Source organism: Poecilia formosa, unplaced genomic scaffold (assembly GCF_000485575.1).
Source record: "Poecilia formosa unplaced genomic scaffold, Poecilia_formosa-5.1.2 Scaffold17, whole genome shotgun sequence".
Taxonomy (NCBI): domain Eukaryota; kingdom Metazoa; phylum Chordata; class Actinopteri; order Cyprinodontiformes; family Poeciliidae; genus Poecilia; species Poecilia formosa.
Genome location: NW_006799956.1, coordinates 1390540 through 1409741, shown reverse-complemented (window position 1 = coordinate 1409741; position 19202 = coordinate 1390540). Strand labels below are relative to the sequence as shown.

Here is a 19202-nt window from a genome sequence, read left to right as displayed (position 1 = left end):
CACCGACTGCCCCTTTCTTTTTAATTAAAGCTGTAAGAAACAAACAACCGCACACTTTTTGTCCCGAATAAGCAAAGACAAGGATTTTACTGCACCATTTCAATTTTAATCTGCGAAATGACGGGCTTGATACATTTACGCAGCGAGATTGGCCAAAGGCGGAAAGAAAGATTGTGGCAGTAACTCCAAAGTAAAATAAAATCATTGAATCGATTTGTGGGCACTTGAATGCAAATGAGTGTTCCTGGTGAAATTAACGTGCTTCCCCTGCCCCTCTTCAGTCAGGGTTCTAATCAGTGTTCTCCCACCTAGTGGAGTAAACAACGGCAGGTTAAGCCAATAAAACACAGCTTTGGCAAGTTTCATCGGGGGGCTTTCATTTGACAGAATGCGCCTGTGGATTTGACTGGCAAGGTGAAATAAGAAAGGAGGCTACTACAGAGTGTGAAAGCTCGAAACTGCATTCAGACGCAGACACACATTTGTTGTGTGGGCAATAGCTGCTGCAAAACCACCTGCAGTTCCATATTTACCACAGCTTGGGCAAACAGCAGTGAGCGAAGGCTCCGCAGGCACCAGCTGCGTCCTGGTACATGATGCTGTCTGTACGCCGCCATGATATTGTGTGATCATGTTTTCCTGAGACAAAACGCTGTTCTTCCCTCAGCACATTGTTTTCGGAGGCGTTTGTGTGTTGAGGGGAACAAAGTGCAAATGAAACTGGCTGAAAGCCAAGAACTTTAAATAGACCTCGTTCTTGGCCTCAATGTTTATTTACCCCCCCGTCTGAGCAGAACAGTGATCGTTTTTGATATTAAGTCAATTAAATCCAAAATAGCATGGCCTTTTTATAACTGGAACACAGATCTGAGTCACACACACAAACACCTACACCGCACATGGTCTTAGCTGGAGGCAGTTTTTTTTTTTGTTTTGTTTTTAAGGTTTTACCCCAATAGCTGAACTCCAGAAATACCTTGATATGTTTGAGATTATGAATCACAGTTCACTGTTAGTGTTGCTGATGCAACAGCCAGGTTTGTGTATAACCTAGAGGTGTAGTGATACATGCAGTTCACAAGATGAAAAGACGGACAGTATTAGGTTCTCAGTTTTTTTTAAACGTTTTACAAATAAAAAGAAATGCTTTAAATATATATATTTTTACTGCTTTAACTGTGTTTAACAGTGTCATAAATATGGCCAGTGGGATTTGACTAGTGTGTTTTATAGATTTGTTTTTGTAGAGCCAAATGCAGCAGAGATGCTCAATGCCATTGTGTTCATAACTAGAATAAAAGCTTAATAAACTTCAAACTGTGTTTCAAACATTCTTCAGTGTTTGATTAGCCAGTTCAGGGTTATTGTGTTAGATTTTGACCGGAAAATGGCCAAAAAGTCTAAAACGTAAAAATGTTCTCAGTGTGGATAAGTAAAACAGACAAACAAAAAAATTACTTTATTTCCTGACCCATTGTCTCCATCCACTGAACTTGGATAAAATTTGAATCATCACCACAGGTCAGCCTTTAATTGTTCACACCAAAATAAAGACTCTAAAACATAGACATGGTTGCCAAGCTTACAGTGCTTTCGTATCACGGGGTCATAGTTCAAAAATGGCTTCACCAGATGAAGCATTGCTAATGTAGCCACTGGATATGATTGTGTGTCGGCATTTTTAATACCATTTTACCCCATACCAATTCCCTTGGCGTAATCATGGAATCAGATTGGATAAATGGTTGATATCACTGTCAAAACTGAGACAGCAGAGTAGAAAATCTGAAAACCTGAGTACAATCTGTCATGGCGCTTTTTACGCTACATTACAAATGTGTGCTGGCATCGTCTTGAGATGCTTTAATGATGTTTAAAAGGTGCTGCTCTTTTTAGTAATTTGTTCAAGTGTATAAATGTTCAAATCTAATATTCATTTGTGAATGTTAGTTGGTTAGTTGGAACCATGTCTGATTAATTTTTGTAAAAAAAAAAAAAAAATGTTTTTTTTATGCACATGTTTGATTTTTATACCACTTTTCATAATCACTGTAGAAAACTGTGGTGTTTTAGACCCACTGTAGGCAACAAACCCAGATGTGGTTCTGGGAGCTGGGTGGGTCCGATTTTATGATTGATTTGTAATCAGGGACCACCAAGCTCCCAAAGACATTTCTTTCCCTCCCCAAAAAAAAAAGTCATGACAGAGGTTAAAATGTGATTCTGTGTGTTATAAACTTTCCTGACCCTGACCTTAACATAAATTCTTATATGCACTATTGCATTGGGGTTATGTTAACCACTCAAATGCTGTTGAGCTCCAGTGTTTGTGGCCTTTAGAGTGCATTGATATATGCATTTAACTTCATTAATAATGAAGCACTTTCTCCTTTCCTGTTCCCAACAGAGATGGCAAGCTGGGTCTCCCTTCTTCTCGTCCTCTTATGCCGATCGATATCACAAGCCCAGGAGGAGAGCAGCAACGCCCCACACCCGGTTTTCAACTCCGAGACCACCATTAATAATGTGGTTCAAGACCCCCAGACGGGCCGTATTTATCTGGGAGCCAACAACTCCATCTACCAGCTCGGCCCTTCCCTCAAGCTGCAGGCCCGTGCCGTGACGGGCCCCAAAGAAGACTCGCCTACCTGCACACCGCCAGCGTCAGCCTGCCAGAACACGAAGCAGATGCCCAATCTCAACAAGCTTCTGCTAATCCATCCATCCAATCAGTCACTTATAGCCTGCGGCAGTCGCTATCGGGGCATCTGCTCCCTCCTCAACCTGTCCAACGTGGAGCAGGAGATTTACTACTCCGACAGTAAAGGAGAGAGGACTTACGTTGCCAACGTAGAAGATAACGTCAATGTGGTGGGAGTCATGTCCTACTACAAAAAAGACGGGAAAACCTTCAACGTGTTTGTTGTGGGGAAGGACTACAGAAACTCTGACAGTTCAAAGCTCATCAGCACGCGGATCCTCGACGAATACAAGGAGTGGGTTGTGTTTGAGACCATCATCGAGGCTTCCACAATACAGCCGCCATTTAATATAAAGTACTCTCACGACTTCCGGCATGCCTTCAAAGAGGACGGCCACATATATTTTCTCTTGTCTCGAACTGACGGCGTGGACACTAAAAACCTGACCTTCGTGTCCCGTCTCTGCGAAGACGACCAACATTACTACTCCTACACAGAGCTTCAGCTGAAATGTGGAGCAGAAAATCAATACAACAAAGTCCAAGCGGCTTTTGTGGCTTCTCCTGGAAAAGAACTGGTGCGGGCCATGACTGGGTCCACTGTGTACACTGGGATGGAGAAAGAATGGGAAAAAGTCCTCTTCATGGTGGCAAGTTCGGACGACCTTGATGGTGAATCGGCTCTGTGCATGTATCCCATGAACTCCATCAACGAGAGGCTGGTGGACATAATCAGCGCTTGTTACAGTGACAACGGGAAGATTTCAGGGGAACCTGCTGTCTACATCCCCTACTCTTCGAAAGCTGGAGAGTTTTGCACGTCTAATATTGGAGTGAGTTCTCGATAAACGTAGCATATTTTATAGATCTCTGTCTTCTATGTATAAAAAGCATATTTTGTCTGTAAAAACAGCTATTGCATACTTGTTTTTTTGGGTTTTTTTTTTAATATTCCTGTCACACATACTATTGATGGTAGGCATTTGAAAAGCTTTCCTAGTCAGATGCTATACATTAACATTAATAAAACTTGTGTCAGGTAGACGGATAAGGCCAGAGTTATTTATATCCGCAACACTTAGATTGGTGTGAATATGTGTGTGAATGGCTGAATGCAGTGTGAGGCGCTGTGGGGTCCTCCGGATCTGATGAGGCGCTTCACAAGTACAGGCCATTTTAGTAACTTTCAGTGACTGAAAAGTTTGTTTTTGACAGAAAATGACACAGGCACCTTCCACATGACATTTAGCAAAGAATGTTGCATTGAAAATTTATATTCTCAGATGGCACTTCTATAGTGGAAAAGCCTTTATTTTTTATTAGAGCAATCAAACACAGCTGATAATCATTTTCAAAATTTTCCCATATATTTGACTTATCTCCAGATCTTTCAGGCTCCTCCTCTACCCTCTAATCTTTATCTGCTTTGACATAACTCCATCAGACCCGAGTCATTACAACATATGCCCCAGCCTTAAACATCTTAAATTCATGTATCTACAATTAAGGCCTTAAAATATCTTAAATTCTTTTTAAAAAACGTAAGTTGGCCTTTCTGTTATTCCCAGGTCTTAAAGTTTTGTCTGGACAGGACTATTTAGCCTCTTATATTCTTCTTCTTTTTTTCTTTTTTTTTGTCGCAGAACTTTTCTGTCAGACAAAAGTTTGAGTCGCACTCACGCATCTTATGTTCTGTGACTAGAGACGCTTGAAGCTACCGCTAACTAGCCACTGCTAGGTGTACAGGGTGTATCCTGGCTAGCTGGCTAGCTATTTTGCATCTTTCATGGGGAAGTGTAAATTTATCACGTTGGCTGGATGAAGTTTGTGCATTTCTGTGGAGTTATAGGTCTTAAGTTGAATTCACGAGTGTCTTAAAAAGTCTTAAATTTGAGCTGGTGAAACCTCCGGAAACCTTGAAAATAACAAGGTGCACATTGCATGAATTAGTCAGCCTTAAGCAAAATGCGCAATATTCAACACAAATTGCACATTTAAGGATGCTGACTAATTAAAAATGTCGATCCATTCATCCATAATCTATAAGTGTTCCTTCTTTCAGCCTGAAAGGCTGAAAGGATTTTAAAATATACTACTGAAAACACTCCTATTTTTATTCTTATTTGTCACAGAGGAACAAAATCACATCAGAAGTTGATCCCAATCAAATTCAAAGTTTTCTATATTTAAGTTAATTTTTTTTTTTTCCTTTAGTGTGTATTTTTTGTCATAAAGCCCACACTGAACTAATTCTTACTTGAAATGTCTGGCTTATTGTGCATAACTTTAGCTATTTTTTTAGTTTTTGGTACTTTTACAATCAAAGAATGAGTTTCTCTTTAAAAGCCTAAATTTGACACATAAGCAACCCAAGCAGAGAATAATGTGTCTTTTTGGATGAAGCACGTAATGTAACAAGTTAAAACTGCATTTCAAATTGCAAAACTAGGTTGTGACTATAAAAAGTAGTCGCTATGCACACGTGAGCAGTGTAATTAGAATCAACAAGTGGGGTTTATTTGCAGTCAATTATATCATTTCATAATGTTGAGAGGAAAAAGTAATAAGTCATCTCTGTACAATTGTTTACCTTTCACAGGAAGACTTGCTGGAAAGCTACAAGTGTGGTGCAGACTTTTTGCCATCCCCTCTGGCCAGCAGGCCAAAATTTGCCTTAACGGCCAGTGCAGTGTGGACCTCTTCAAGCCTTCTGACCGCGGTGGCTGTTGCCGTGGAGAACGATCACACCATTGCTTTCTTGGGCAACAACAAGGGAGAGGTCTTCAAGGTGGTGTTATTTCATCTGTTTCTTCTCTCAGCTTTTCATTTTCTTTAACCTTTCGCCCGGAGGGAGCTTGTGTCAGGTTAATGACGAAGCTCATGTCTGACAGTGTTGCTTTCTTTTTTCTTATTTGTCCAGGTACATCTCACAGCGACAGCGGATGAGTACGGAAAGGTTCCTGGTGACAACATCGGGGAGAAGGTCAACAAGAACCTCTTCTTTGACCTCCCTCACAGCCACCTCTACATCACCACAGAGAAAAAGGTACGTTAGGCAAGAAGAGCACAGCGCATTCATGCAGGTGAACAGCAGAGAGGAAGCCTGTTGCTTCATGGCAGCACTTAAAGTCAAATACAGCTCCATCTTAAATATTGCAGAATAAAACGTCACTTTTTTATTATGCAAGTTTGAAAAGTACTATTTATAAGTGAAATAATCTGTCGTGGATCAAGACTTTTTTCCTATATTATAATCTAAAATGTCTTGTTCTACTGGAAGATTATTTCACTTTTCACCAATATTAAGGAATTATTTGCTTAAAACAAGCTCCTATATCTTGCTGAAAAGTCACTTGCAAGTTAGTTTTGTCTTACTCCAAGTGTACAAATATATTTGCACTAGAAACTAGACCAAAAATACTTGCTAAGGTTCCATTACTGCAGTACAAATGGAATATTCTGGTTGTTGAAGAGACATTTATCTTTTATTTTGATAGAAAATCTCACCCAGAATTTGATTTTTTTAATCTTTCTTTTTTGCAGCTTTTTGTCTCAACTCCTAGTTGTGCGTTTTAATACAAGTATAACCTGTTCAGTTGTAAAACTCACCAATAATATTTTAAGTCAGAATCGACTGTTACCTTATTAGTAACATTACACTGGCTTTATACATAGATCATTTTTATTACTAAGCAACATTTTAAAAAATCCTGATGAGAATCCCAGGTTGAATAAACCAAATCCCAAGAAAAAAAACAAAACAATTATAGCAAAATCTAGACTTATTTCATGTGACTGAGGTCAAACTTTTGTGTTCACAGCCAAATAGACTTTAAAAAGAAACTGGAAGAAGAGTTAAAAGGGAATAAACAATATATATTAAAAAAAAGTCTAAGAAAGAAGTGGCAACAGTTTATCCAGAAGTTAATATAAACGAACCACTATTATAATAATTACTATTCTTTCAAAAAACAAAGAAAATGTTGCAAATGTTTTGAAGTGAATATATACAGATATATTCTCAGTTGACACACAGCTGAATTTAAATCTCAAACGCTTTTGTATTTCGACAAAAACAACTGCGCCGTACGTAGACAGGCGACTGAAAACTGAACCCAACTTTGATTTTTTCCCCCCCTTCGTTCTGTTGTTATGAGCCAGGCTCACAGCAGAGGGACACAGGGTTAAAAGGGTGACTTGTACTTGATCAAAACAATTTTGAATGACACGATGTTCAGCTGCGTTGGAAGCGGCGAGCGTTCGCGTCTCTGCCAAGCTCAGTCAAAAGCAGAGTTGAGTGCCAACTTTCTTACAGATAAGCGAGATGTGAATCCTTTTAAAACATGAAAAGTATTTTTAGACCGTTTCTCCTGGAAGACGCTCATAGTGCTAAATAATTGCATCAGGGCCGGGATAAAGAGAGAGAAAAAGAATCTGTGCAGCTTTCTCCTAAAAACAGAGAGGCTATTTCAGACACATTTAGGGACTCGTGCGAGCACTTTGCTTGAAGAATACTGACAGCAGAACGTGGTGCCTAATGGAAGTGCATAGGGTAATTACATAGGTAGTTACTTTCTATTAGCCCGATACAGTAAACATTTACTGAATGCTCTGAGTAAATTGTTTCAGTAATTGAACATGACCGTGTGCTTTGACAGGAGCACTCCTCCAGCAAACCAGAAGGCACTTCTAGCTGAGCGCCTCGTCTCCGAGGTGCACCGTTTGATCGTACTCTGTTTTGTAATTCTCAAGATCACCAAGGTGCCGGTGCAGACGTGCCTCCAAAAGACAGACTGCAAATCATGCGTGGAGCTGAGGGATCCTTACTGTGGCTGGTGTGTCCTGGAGGGCAGGTGAGAATCTCTGTCACAGAGACACGCACGTGTGCACAAAAACACATGGATGCAAACACCCGCGAATGCTGTTCCGTCTGTGTAACACAGTGGGGTGTTTGTTCGGTGTGTTTTATTGCAGACACATTTAGTACCCCTCGGTGTTTATATTCAGTCTTGTGTTGTCCACGGAACCGTAAGGAATTAAAGCTGTTTGTCAGCTTCATGCAGCGAAGCCAGACTGCAATTTACTCTGATCAGCCTATTTTTATCAGGGTCTGCAAAGTAAAAAAAAAAAAAAAAGGTGCGAATGTGTCATATTTCACAGGTATATGGTCAGGAAGTTTCTTTAGAAAGTTAGTGTTACTTTTATTATAAAATGTGTGCTTTGGTCATTAGTTGAAGAGATAAACAGGTTGTTTATTTAAAAAAAAAAGTCTAAGCTAGTTGAGTCAGAAAATAAAGCTATTTATTTTGCTTAAAGTTGTTTTCCCTTAAAAAGTACCTAAGTTCATTATCCCTGAAATAATTGCCCTTAAAAGTTAAAATATATTTTTTTCCACTGCCAAGATTCTGACTTTTAAAAAATACATTTCCAAGATAAAAACTCAAAGCCTCACTGTTGGTAAAGAAGAATGAAACTTTTTGAATTGGTAGTAGATAGATTGAGTTTAGAAATGACTCGACATGATTTTTTTATGATAATTTTGAGTCAAAATATCACGCTTTTATGATAGTTACAGAAAAATGTAATTAAAGTGAGATATGGTCAAATTGCTTTGATTTCAAACAGAAAAGCAGCAGCCAACACCGAGAAAATAATCTACAATATAAAAATCTGACTGAATAAGAATATGTTCATATATTTAGTATGTAAATATAATGTATTTATAAAATATTCATTTCTTTTGTTCTGTTTATCAAAGAACTCAATGTAATCTGTTATTCCCTGCCTATTTAGTCTGGTTATCTGTCCATGTATTACCTGAACAGGACAGACGGGGGCGCTCCTTCGGGTTCTGCACGGCTGTTACTTTGTAAGCAAATGTAGCAGATTTCCTTCAACCAGCTGGCGGGCTGTGGAAAACAAAATGAGACTTGTTCTTTTGATGATCATAAAAATTACTTTAAATTTCTGGAATAATTTAAAAAAAAAAAAATAAAATTTGCTTCTGTAAAATCTTAGAAGTCACTATTTTGGTCTCAAAACTTGAGAAAATGATCATTGCATTTCCAGTCTCCTCTTAGAGAGATAAAACAGTCAGTATATACTTTATAGTATATACTTTATAGTATATACTTTATAGTATATACTATAAAGTATATACTATAAAGTATATACTATAAAGTATAAAGTATATAACTACTTTATAGCATAAAACTATAAAGTAGTTTTATGCTTCACAAAGTTAAATAAATCTACCATAAATGAGCCTGGAATGACTTTGTGCTTGTGAAAGTTTGTTTTAAGAACATGTTTTTTGTTTTTTTTTAGGTCACTTTGGTGTCAAACTATTATTCACAAAGCCCATTGAGATTCTGCTGGAGTCTGGGGCGTGTTTACGGGATGTGGAGCAGATGCTGATGGCGGTTGTTCATCCTTCATTTGTAGGTGCACCAGGAGGTCCGAATGCCGCCGGGCAGAGGAGAGGAACGGCTGGCTGTGGAGCCCCGGGCAGGAATGTCTCAAGATTTTATCCTTCTACCCGCCGAACCTTTCCACCAAAAAAACCGACAAGGTACACACAGCTCCTCTAATTTGCTCTGGTTTTGTTTGTGTTTGTGTGTGTGTGTGTGTGTGTGTTTTCTCTCTCTCTCTTGCTGGCTTCCAGTGTATGCTAAACTCATGTCTATGATCTGAGCTATAAACTGTTTACTCTGAGTCAGCGACCATAGACTCCGGGTCTTCCTGTTCTGTATTGATCCATCCAGAAAGCTCCAAACTTTCCTATTAATAACCAGGCTGGCTGATTGGGCCTTTCACTGTGAAGATTGAGAGCCCCTCTTATGTGCTTTGCTTCTAAAATGGTTTTTCTCATTCCTTTTGCTTCCTATTTTTCTGTCCCTCCCTTTCTGACTCACTGGAATTCCCATCAAAAGCTTGTCTCCTCCTTTCTTGCTCTCAATCAATCTCCCGTCTTTCAAAAGGAAATTGTTTCTTGTTTTCTGACTTCTGTTTCAGAGGCGTTTGTATCATTAACAGAGCAGAGAAATTAACTCAAGTCTTTCTTTTTTTCTTTTTTTTTTAATCAAAGCGTGCGATGAACAACATTGATTTTAGGAAGAATCAATTGGTTTTATATTCTCTCTGTGTGTTTCTTTTTTTTTTTTTTTTCCTTTTTTCCCAACCAGATCCAGATCAACATCCAGGCACTCCCTTCTATCGGACCCTCTGACCGTCTGAAGTGTAATGTTGGATCGTTCCAGAGTGAAGGCACCATGTCATCGGGAACCGCCCAGGTCTCCTGTCATCTGCCACAACCTTCGGATATCCCGAAAACTCCAGAGAATCAAGGTCTGGCTTTTCCTTTTCATGTCCAATCCAATTTCCTTAAGGTGCCTCGCAAAAAAGCTCTCAAGGTTTTCCACATTGCAGCTGTAATCTTCAATATATAGTACTGATTTCTCATATGGTGAGCAATCATATGAGAAATATGAGAAACACCCAATTTTGAAGTGACATGGTTTTTGAAATGGATGGATGGATTTATATTAATCCCTATTTACTGTTTACATATTTTTTCTTCATTTCTTTCACACCGAGGCATTTGTGATGAACGAGCTTTGCTTATGTGAAGTTGCAAATATGTTGAAGTAAAACATTTTATAATAATTAAAGCTCCAAGTTTTAAAAGGCAGAGTTATGACTTTATTAGCTTTGAAGAGAATGACACGTTTGCTCTTTTTTTTTGTAAAATCGTTCAAGCTTAGTTCAATTTGATTAGGAATGGGCATTTTTTCATATTGTTTATCATTTATCATGATACATTTCTTATCGTGTTAAGAATTTAGTTTGATCACTTTTGCGATAAATTCTAATTAATGTTGTTTAACCCCAAACTTCCTGTTCAATGAGACAATAAATAAATATGAATAAATTCAGTGGCTGCGCGGAGCTTAGTGATAGAAATCATACTTTTATAGTGAATAGTGTCTGAAAGAATGTTTTACAAATAGAAATGTTTTTCAAGAGCAGTATTTGTGCTTGTGGGCTCATACAGTTACCTAAAAATAGTTCTTATTGTCTTATTGTTATCACAATCGTGGCATAAATTATCATGATAATAAATCCACATTGCCCATAAGGCATGTTGTCATGCTGCAGCCGAGCCTCTGCCTCAGCCTCCAGCAGGTTTCCCATCTTCCTCCAGCATGATGCTGCCACCACCATGTGTGGATGCTAGTTTTAGATGGAGAGAGTTTGGAACGTAGGCTTGAAGGCTAAATTTTAGTCTCATCCGACCACAACTCCCTATTTCACGTGTGTTTTTTGTGTCCGTTATATGGCTTCTGGTTAAGTTCAAATGGGGCGTCTTTGGGTTGTTTTACTTCCACTCGTCTTTCTAAAATTGTTGAAATGATTAATGAGCTGCTTTGCATTGATCTGTAATATAAAAGTGTAAAGTGTGCAGACACTTTGGCCGAACAGTTTATCTCTCCGCTTCAGCTAATTCTGTTCCTTCAGTGTTTGTTTAATTCTGCAACCTGGCTTTTATGATTTAACCACTATCTGCAAAATGTTGGCATTGTCTCAGTTGTGGTCACTTTCAAAAGAGATAAAAAGTTGCCAGCCAAGAAAATCAGTACAAAACGTTACAGATTAGGTCATGATTTGCAAACGGTTGTGGAATCATTGAACAGATATTTACTGAATGAATCATTTCTCCGGTCTTGGTGAGCATTTGTGCTTTCCCTGCCTTGCTTATCTTTATAAGATACTTAAACATTTCGCTCTCTCCTTAGATTTTGTGGCCGTCTCAGTGAAGATTTTCGTCAACGAGACCGTGGAGCTGGCTGAGAGGGAGTTCAAGTTCTACAACTGTGCAGCCACTGTGAGGAAATCAGAAAACACGCCGTGAGTGAGATTGTTACCTATCAGTTCTGCTCTGTCACTCACCAAAACGCACAGTGACACTGAACACAGCATCGCCTTGACAACCTTGATGTAAATTTATCACCACGCATGAATAGATGAGAGATCAAGGCTCTGTTTGTAAATTGTGATGCATGGCGGCTTTGAATGCACCTCTCGCATTTTTCTGTGCCTTTATTACCAAACCGAGGAAATTGCCTGTGTTCCCTTTTCATTAATCAAAAAATGAAAGTCGATCACACCAGTCCCCCCCTCACACCTCCACCCATATTTTTTCTTCATTTCTTTCACACCGAGGCATTTGTGATGAACGAGCTTTGCTTATGTGAAGTTGCAGAAATCCATTTCAATGTCAGCTGCATAGATTTTTGTGCCGGACGGCCTCTGATGAGTTTGCATGTTTTTTTTTGTTTTGTTTTTTTAAATTTCATTCTTTACGGGCTTTTGTTTGTATGCAGTAATGTAAATATGCTCGTCAGAATTCCCTGACATTTGATATCGCCGTGTCTTTTAGGTGCATGGCATGCGTGACAAGTCCGTGGGGCTGCCAGTGGAACACGCGTTATCACACATGTAGTGACAAAGACGACAGCTTAGTGGGCCCAGACATCATCGGACACCGTAAGGTCAGTCTCAGCAAAGAGATGAGAGTCGATGTCTTCCATCGCTAACAGTGTGTTGGCATGTTAAACGAAGAGAGCCCTGTGTCTGTTTTACATTTTGCCACAATAGAACCACAGACGATGTCAATGTTATTAGCATCTTATGCCACATACCTACACTAAAGAGAGGGTTTTTTTCAGCATTTTTCCCCTTTATGAAAAGTGTGGTGTGAATTTGTATTGAGCCCTCTTTATTCTGATACACCAAACTAAAATCCAGTGCAACAAACCACCTTGAGACGTCACCTAAATAGTGTTAGGATAGAGTGCACCTATTTCAACCCTGTTCTGCAAAAAACACAAAATCTTATCAAGTATATTTGGTCTAGTTACTAGTGCAAATATCTTTGTGCATTTGAAATAAGGCAAAACTAACTTACGGGTAACTTTCCATTAGCCTGCTTTAAGTAAATAATTTCTTAATATTGATGGAAAAAGTGTTAAATCCACTGGTAGATTATTCAACTAAGGGGAAAAAAAAAGTCTTGTTATAAGTGAGATAATCTGCCAGTGGAACAGGTACTTTTTGATCGATATTAATTAATTACTTAAAACCAGCTCCTATCTTGCTGAAAAGTTACAGTGGCCCCGATCCATTGGCTACTTAATAATAGTCACCCAACTGTTGCAAACGTCGGGTTTTCATCACTATATTTAGTGAACTTTCAGACAAAACAAATCGATACTGGTCCAAATCGGAATCGACAGCAGGTCAAGTTGTTTTTTAAAGATTCGTGATTGGTCAAATTTGTGGTGCAACCCAGGACATACAACCAGCTCTGCAAGGGAAACATATTAATGTGTTGGAATGACTCCAAAGTCCAGACAAAATCAAAATGACTGTTGAAATGTGCTGTTATGCTCTCCCTTTAATCTGACCGAACCTGAACTATGTTGCAAAGACGAATGGGCAAAACATCAGTCTGTAGATGTGCAAAGCAGACAGAGCCACGTTCCAATGGACTTGCCATTGCATCAAAAGGATATTTATTCAGAGGGATAAAACAATTTTTCAATTTCTTTTTAGAATCAAAAATGTAAAATTATGCATCATTTTCTGTCCACTTTATATTTGTCCCCTGTCTTGTATTTCTGTAAAAATGCAATTCCACTAAAATACATTAAGATTCGTGGCTGAAATTTGATGAAACATGAGAAGCGCAGGGGGTATGAACACTTTTATAAGACCTTGTATCTGTTCATCGATTGTGACCCAGCAACTGACTGTACAGAGCCTTCCTGAAAATTAATTTAAAAAAAAAAATGCAAATCCCTCAATCAGCTGCCAGCATCGTCCATGACAAACACCGAGTGTGGAAGATATCAATTTACAAGTCGGCAGATGTTCCAGCGATACACTTATCTGTTGCCGCAGACGAGGGCGTCCGTTAAGTGGCTTGCATGTTTGAAATGCAGATCATTAAAAGTGGGAGTGTCTGGCTTGCTTTGATGTGTTTTCAGGGATCGGATTGTCCTCGGTTTGAGAATCCAGACCCAGTTCTGATCCCAGTGGGCCACGAGACCAGTATCAGTTTTGAAGGGATCAATTTGGAGAACTACGAGGTAAACGACCCAAAACATTCACTGGTTTGTTAGCAAACAAACGAATGCGGTAGAAAAGCTGTAAAAGAATAAATAAACAGCTTTTTCTTGATTAAAAAGAAGAAAAAAAAGAACTCCACCTTTATAAGAAAGCAGAAAGAGGAAGCAGACGTCGGACGTGCTAAATTCCATTAATCACCTAAATCACAACAGGAAGTCATTACAGTGAAGCGAAATGGGAAATGCACTGTATTTATGTAGCACTCTGATAGTATTATTGACCAAGCAAAGTGCTTTAAAACACAAGCCACATTCATACACATTTATGCAGAGTTTTTTTTTTTTTTTCTTTCCTTCTTCCGGCCTTACATAAAGCACTTCTTCTATCACAGACGCACTTATACATCAGGGGAAACTGGGAGATTTACCAGTGTTGCTAAGAACACGTCGACATGTGGACTAGACTGGCCGGGGATGAAGCACCTGCCTCCTGATTAACGGTGGACTCCCTCTGCCTCTTTAGTCATCACTTCTGATTGAGACTTTGAGTGTTGAAGCAAGTCTTAATACAAGTTTTGAAGCCAAACTTGCCACTTTTGTGTGCCTTCATAAGACACTGTCTGAGGCTGAAGGATCTATAAAGCTACCTGTAATTTACTAACGTATAATCATCTCAGTGTGTGAAGGCTGGAACAGTCTGCATGTATTTTTTATTTTTTTTTGCCATGCTAATGGAATAGGCGAACATAGTATGTACCTGCATGTACGTCTCAAAAAAAGAAAAAGAAGGTCATTTTATTATGAAGTTTATTTCCATAATTAAAACTCATTCTGCAGATTAAACACAGCGCCTTTATTTCTTTTAAGTTTTCATACAGAGTTGCTGGTGGTTCAGTTCTGTATCCAGGCATACTGTTGGATAGCTAAGTGGAAGGAAAAAGTGCATTGGGAAAAAGATACACAATCAACAGGGATGAAAGCGTCCTTGAGAGGATTATGAATCAAAGTCCATTAAAGAATTTACAGAGGCATCGTCTGCAGTTCTTGTGAGAGCTTAAAGACAGATTTATTGGTTGAAATATTAAAATAGGCAATTCTACGTTTTTTTAGAGGGAGTTTCAGGTATTTGCGGCTTTTAATTTTTTGGCTCGCGGCTGTGTTGCACAGACACTTCTGGGAATAAAAGTTGTTTTGGTCTAATATATTCAAATTTTCTGAGACACTAAATTTTAGGTTTTCATTTGCTGCTTTCATTTGGTGATTAGTATTAATGTTGCTAATCACTTGAAATATGTCAAGATATCACTTAGTGAGTCTTGTCTTTGTTCTAATGATAGCCAATGCCTTCTGCATCAGTTCACCTGTTCCCCTCGTTGTTGTCACGCAGGATCATGTTTTCACCATCGGCACCGAACTGATGAAAAACACGGAGGAAGTGGTCAGAAAAGAGAGCGGTCGTTTCTACAGTTTTAACGGCTTCAGTGTGAGTACGCCACAGCTGTAAATACTGCACTACACTCTTGTTTCTTTCATGGGTGTTAGGAGAAAATATCCTCCACTGAACTGCAGCTTCTAAGCTACAGCTAAGGTGTGGGGTTGTTCAGTTTATAGTGCTACACAAGTAGCAGCATATACCGTAGGACAGCCTCTGTTCTTTCTGCAGCACATCCTTTTTTATCGCCAAGCATGTTCTGTATGTTGCGTAATTATAAATGCATTTACCCTTCAGCAGTTTTTTCCTAATCCTTTGATATTCTCTAGCTCCCTCTAATGGACAGCCTCCACTCGTTTGAGTTATTTCGGCTGCGTCTGTCCACATTTTGAAATCTCTGATTGAGAAACTCGAACTGTATCTTGCCCCCAGCTATGTTCTTTCTCCAACATTGATTTCCTCTGCTGAAAATCTGCCAGACTGGGTATAATTTTTCTTTTTCTTTCTATTTTTTTCCCCCCTTGGCACAGGGTGGCAGCAGCAGCCCACACTGTTTGTCGAGAAGAGTTTAAATGTAATAAATCTCTGGATTTCATAGTGTTTATTCATTCTGTTTTCAATTCCTTAGTTCTCCTACGATAAGTCACCGGAGACCAGCGTCCTGTTTTACATGAAGGACAAGAGGACTGGGAACAAGATGGACAGCACTCTGAACGGTGCATTTCTTAAGCAACCTGGAACAAAAACGAGAGATGGGGAATCTGACTAATACTCCATAACCGTTCTTCTCTCCTCCCTTGCGATCCAGTCACCCTGTACAACTGCTCCGTGGGGAGGGAGGACTGTAGCCTCTGCAAGTCTGCCGACTCGAAGTACAACTGTGTGTGGTGCAGCAAGCAGAAGGCGTGTGTGTTCAAGAAGCTCTGTAGTGATTCCCAAAACACTGAGTGCCCCAACCCTGAGATCACCAACGTAAGTACCGGCAAACCTCACATTTGCATTTAAAACGTGACACCGCGTCCAGGACGTTTGAACAGGAGAACACATTGATCTGTGGGATTGGATTATTGATCAGACCAGTGTATTGGCTGTTTATTGTCTGTCTCATCTGTGTGTTGACAGAAGATTTGGAAGTCTCCTTGTGAGCATGCTGCAATGTTCCTCCATTATGTCTAGAGTGGATCGATATTTTGTTTGCCTACTTGGTTGTTGGTGTCTTTTTTGTCATTGACAAAAGAAATGCAGACCAGTAATTGTGTTGATGTGATTCAGACAGAGGTTGTCAGCAGCCACAACACTGACAAACGGATATATTGGTTGATGGTAACGCGGATAAATGGCATTGGCAGGATTGTTTATGGTGTCAGTGGGTTGATTTATTTTATTTTTTTCCCCACCAATCATTGAGGTTTTCAAGGATCCCAGACGTTTCTTTCAGTTTGTCTGCTAAACCTTTATTCTACTTGTTCACAAAAACAGCCAGACTCCTAAATCTCTACCATCTTTTCTTAAACTAGAACCAAGAATCTAAATGTATGGAATAAGGATTTTATGTGACAGGTCAACAAAAAAAAAATGTTGACGTACCAACGTTTACATTTACATTGATACCCCTAAATAAAATCCTGTGCAGCACACATCGCTTTGCAGTCTACTTAATCAAAGTATAAATCCAGGTGTTTTTATTAGTTTAAAGCATTGATTTTGATGAATTAATTACGTAGGTTTTTTTTTTTAAATCAATCAAAAAGGTTCCTGCTGGAAGCTGGAAACCTGCAAGTTTTATTTTTCTTTAAAGAATAACCAATAATCTCCAGCTGTTGTTGCAAATGAAGGTTTATGTACAGAGCATTGATACGGGGAGGCGGGTTTCAAAGAGGCACTACACTTTGAAAGAGGAAAAAATAGATTTCAAAGTTATGCACCGTGTGTTGATCTGTCACAGATTCAAAGTGCTTTATGACTTAAAGCACTTTGAACTGCCTTGATGCTGAAATGAGCCACACAAATAAGCTCCATTGATTGATCTCTGCAAACTTTCTCCCTGCAGATCGTCCCTCTTTTTGGGCCCATGGAAGGAGGCATCTCCATTACCATCCACGGGTCCAACCTTGGTATTTACAAGGAGGACATTAAAAACATCACAGTAGCCGGAAAGCCCTGCATACATCAGGCGGAAAAGTATTCTGTCTCCACCAGGTAAAGTACGCTCGGTGTGAGCTGCACCACAAACACACGTTTCATTGTCATTTTCCTAATTTGTGTTTTTGAAGCATCTCTGCATTCGGAGGCTTTTCCCTCTCCTCGCTGTGTCGTGCCTGCATGTGTTATAAAGCTTATTATACAACCGTATTGATCTGATTGTCTCCAGACACGGGCGGGTTTAGTAAAAAGTCTTTTTAAAGGACACAGACACTGCATATTGTTTTTTTTTTTAGTAAATCTAAAGCAACAGATCACATTTAGCTCCTTCATTCAAATTCTGCTCAGGTGAACTGTTAGACCTGACCAAGGTGTCTGGAGTCCCAGGTTAAATATTTTTATAAAGCTCTGACTGAAATGCATATAAAGGAGAATGCAGTCAGAATAGCATACAAGCGCCTCTAAAAACGCATTTAAACTTAAAACTGTAATGAATCACTCACTCTTATTTTGCTTTATCTGCTTTTCTTTTAAACATTTTGTTGGACAAAACTCCATATAACCCAAACCATAAGAGTCTGAAAATACATTTGATTTAACAGGCAAATGTACAGCTTATATAAACGATTACGAAACTGTCATGATTGTGTAGGAGGCATGCCGACTCCTCTTCTGCCTCTTTTTTGTGATTGTGTTTTATGTGTAGATTGGGGATGTTTTTAACTAATTTACACAATCAATGATGTCAACATTCCTGTTTTTGTGAAAATTTAAAGTTTAATAGATCTAATTAATTTTCTCAAACTTTACTGTTTTTTTTTAACTAAACAGGAGAAAATGATTTCAAAGTTAAAAAATCATTTCAAAGTTGCAGCTGCAGAAACGACACTCAGTTTCTGCTGATAAGAAGACAAAGCTACCGTAGCATTATTTTTAATCTGCTGAACACACTCAATGAAGTCCGCCATGTTGTCCATCTGCCACGTTTTTCCCTGAATAAGTGTTTGTGGAAGCACTTAGATGTCCATGTGTGCAGACGTTTGTTTTCATAAAATACCGCCACACCTGCAAACACAAAAGTCCCTCGATATTCAGCAAACTATCATTATTTTTGTTTGTTTACTCTGCATCGCTCTGATATTATTAATGATGCTTTCACTGACTAGAGTTTAAAATCTAGCTGGAGCATTTTTGGTCACATTTTAGATAATATGACTAGAAATAAAATGTTCTGTGGATGGTTCCTTGGCTAATTGATCATTAGCTGGATGTTGATCGTTGAGTCTTTAGGGAGGGCTTTAAACTCCCCACTGATCGTCAACATGCACACTTGTGTTATTGTAGAGAATAAAAGTAGTAGAATATAAATGATGTAGCTCTTAATTGCTCCATTTAAAAAAGTAGCGCAACGTGAAGCAATGTTTCCAACTTAAAACAGGATTAACAGTGGTTAGATGGATACCTAGAAAGGATTAAACCATTTGATTTTTCTGCTTTCAATATAGGTCTCTGACTTAACTCAAAATTTCTTATAACTTGCACAATAAAATATTTTAATTTGTAGTGAAATTGTTCTTACTAAGAGTGGCAGCAATTTAAGATGCTTCAAAATGAGCAGGAAAAAAGGTATTTAGTCATGCCCTTTGTAGTATGATTAAGTAATCTGGTCAAATTATGACATTGTGTCATTTTTAGTATAAGTTGATCTTTTTTATCTGCATGGTTGGAAAAGTCTGAGGAATAAATTATCTTTGTCAAATAATGTAAAGAAATGTAACAAGAAGCAGAAATCAATAGA

General features: G+C 38.8%; 1 protein-coding gene across 2 annotated transcripts in view; it reads left to right on the top strand.

Moving 5' to 3' along the window:
• plxnb2b (plexin b2b) overlaps positions 1 to 19202 on the top strand; it is a 169551-nt gene that overhangs the window by 107043 nt on the left and 43306 nt on the right. For both annotated transcript variants that reach the window (XM_016668776.1, XM_016668777.1), the window contains exons 3-15: positions 2408 to 3534; positions 5301 to 5489; positions 5622 to 5747; positions 7454 to 7554; positions 9146 to 9272; positions 9886 to 10048; positions 11497 to 11608; positions 12141 to 12252; positions 13750 to 13851; positions 15218 to 15313; positions 15891 to 15978; positions 16071 to 16234; positions 17313 to 17461. In XM_016668776.1, the coding sequence (XP_016524262.1) occupies positions 2410 to 3534; positions 5301 to 5489; positions 5622 to 5747; positions 7454 to 7554; positions 9146 to 9272; positions 9886 to 10048; positions 11497 to 11608; positions 12141 to 12252; positions 13750 to 13851; positions 15218 to 15313; positions 15891 to 15978; positions 16071 to 16234; positions 17313 to 17461 (2654 nt within the window). In that variant the 5' untranslated portion in view covers positions 2408 to 2409. The remainder of the gene's footprint in view (positions 1 to 2407; positions 3535 to 5300; positions 5490 to 5621; positions 5748 to 7453; positions 7555 to 9145; positions 9273 to 9885; positions 10049 to 11496; positions 11609 to 12140; positions 12253 to 13749; positions 13852 to 15217; positions 15314 to 15890; positions 15979 to 16070; positions 16235 to 17312; positions 17462 to 19202) is intronic.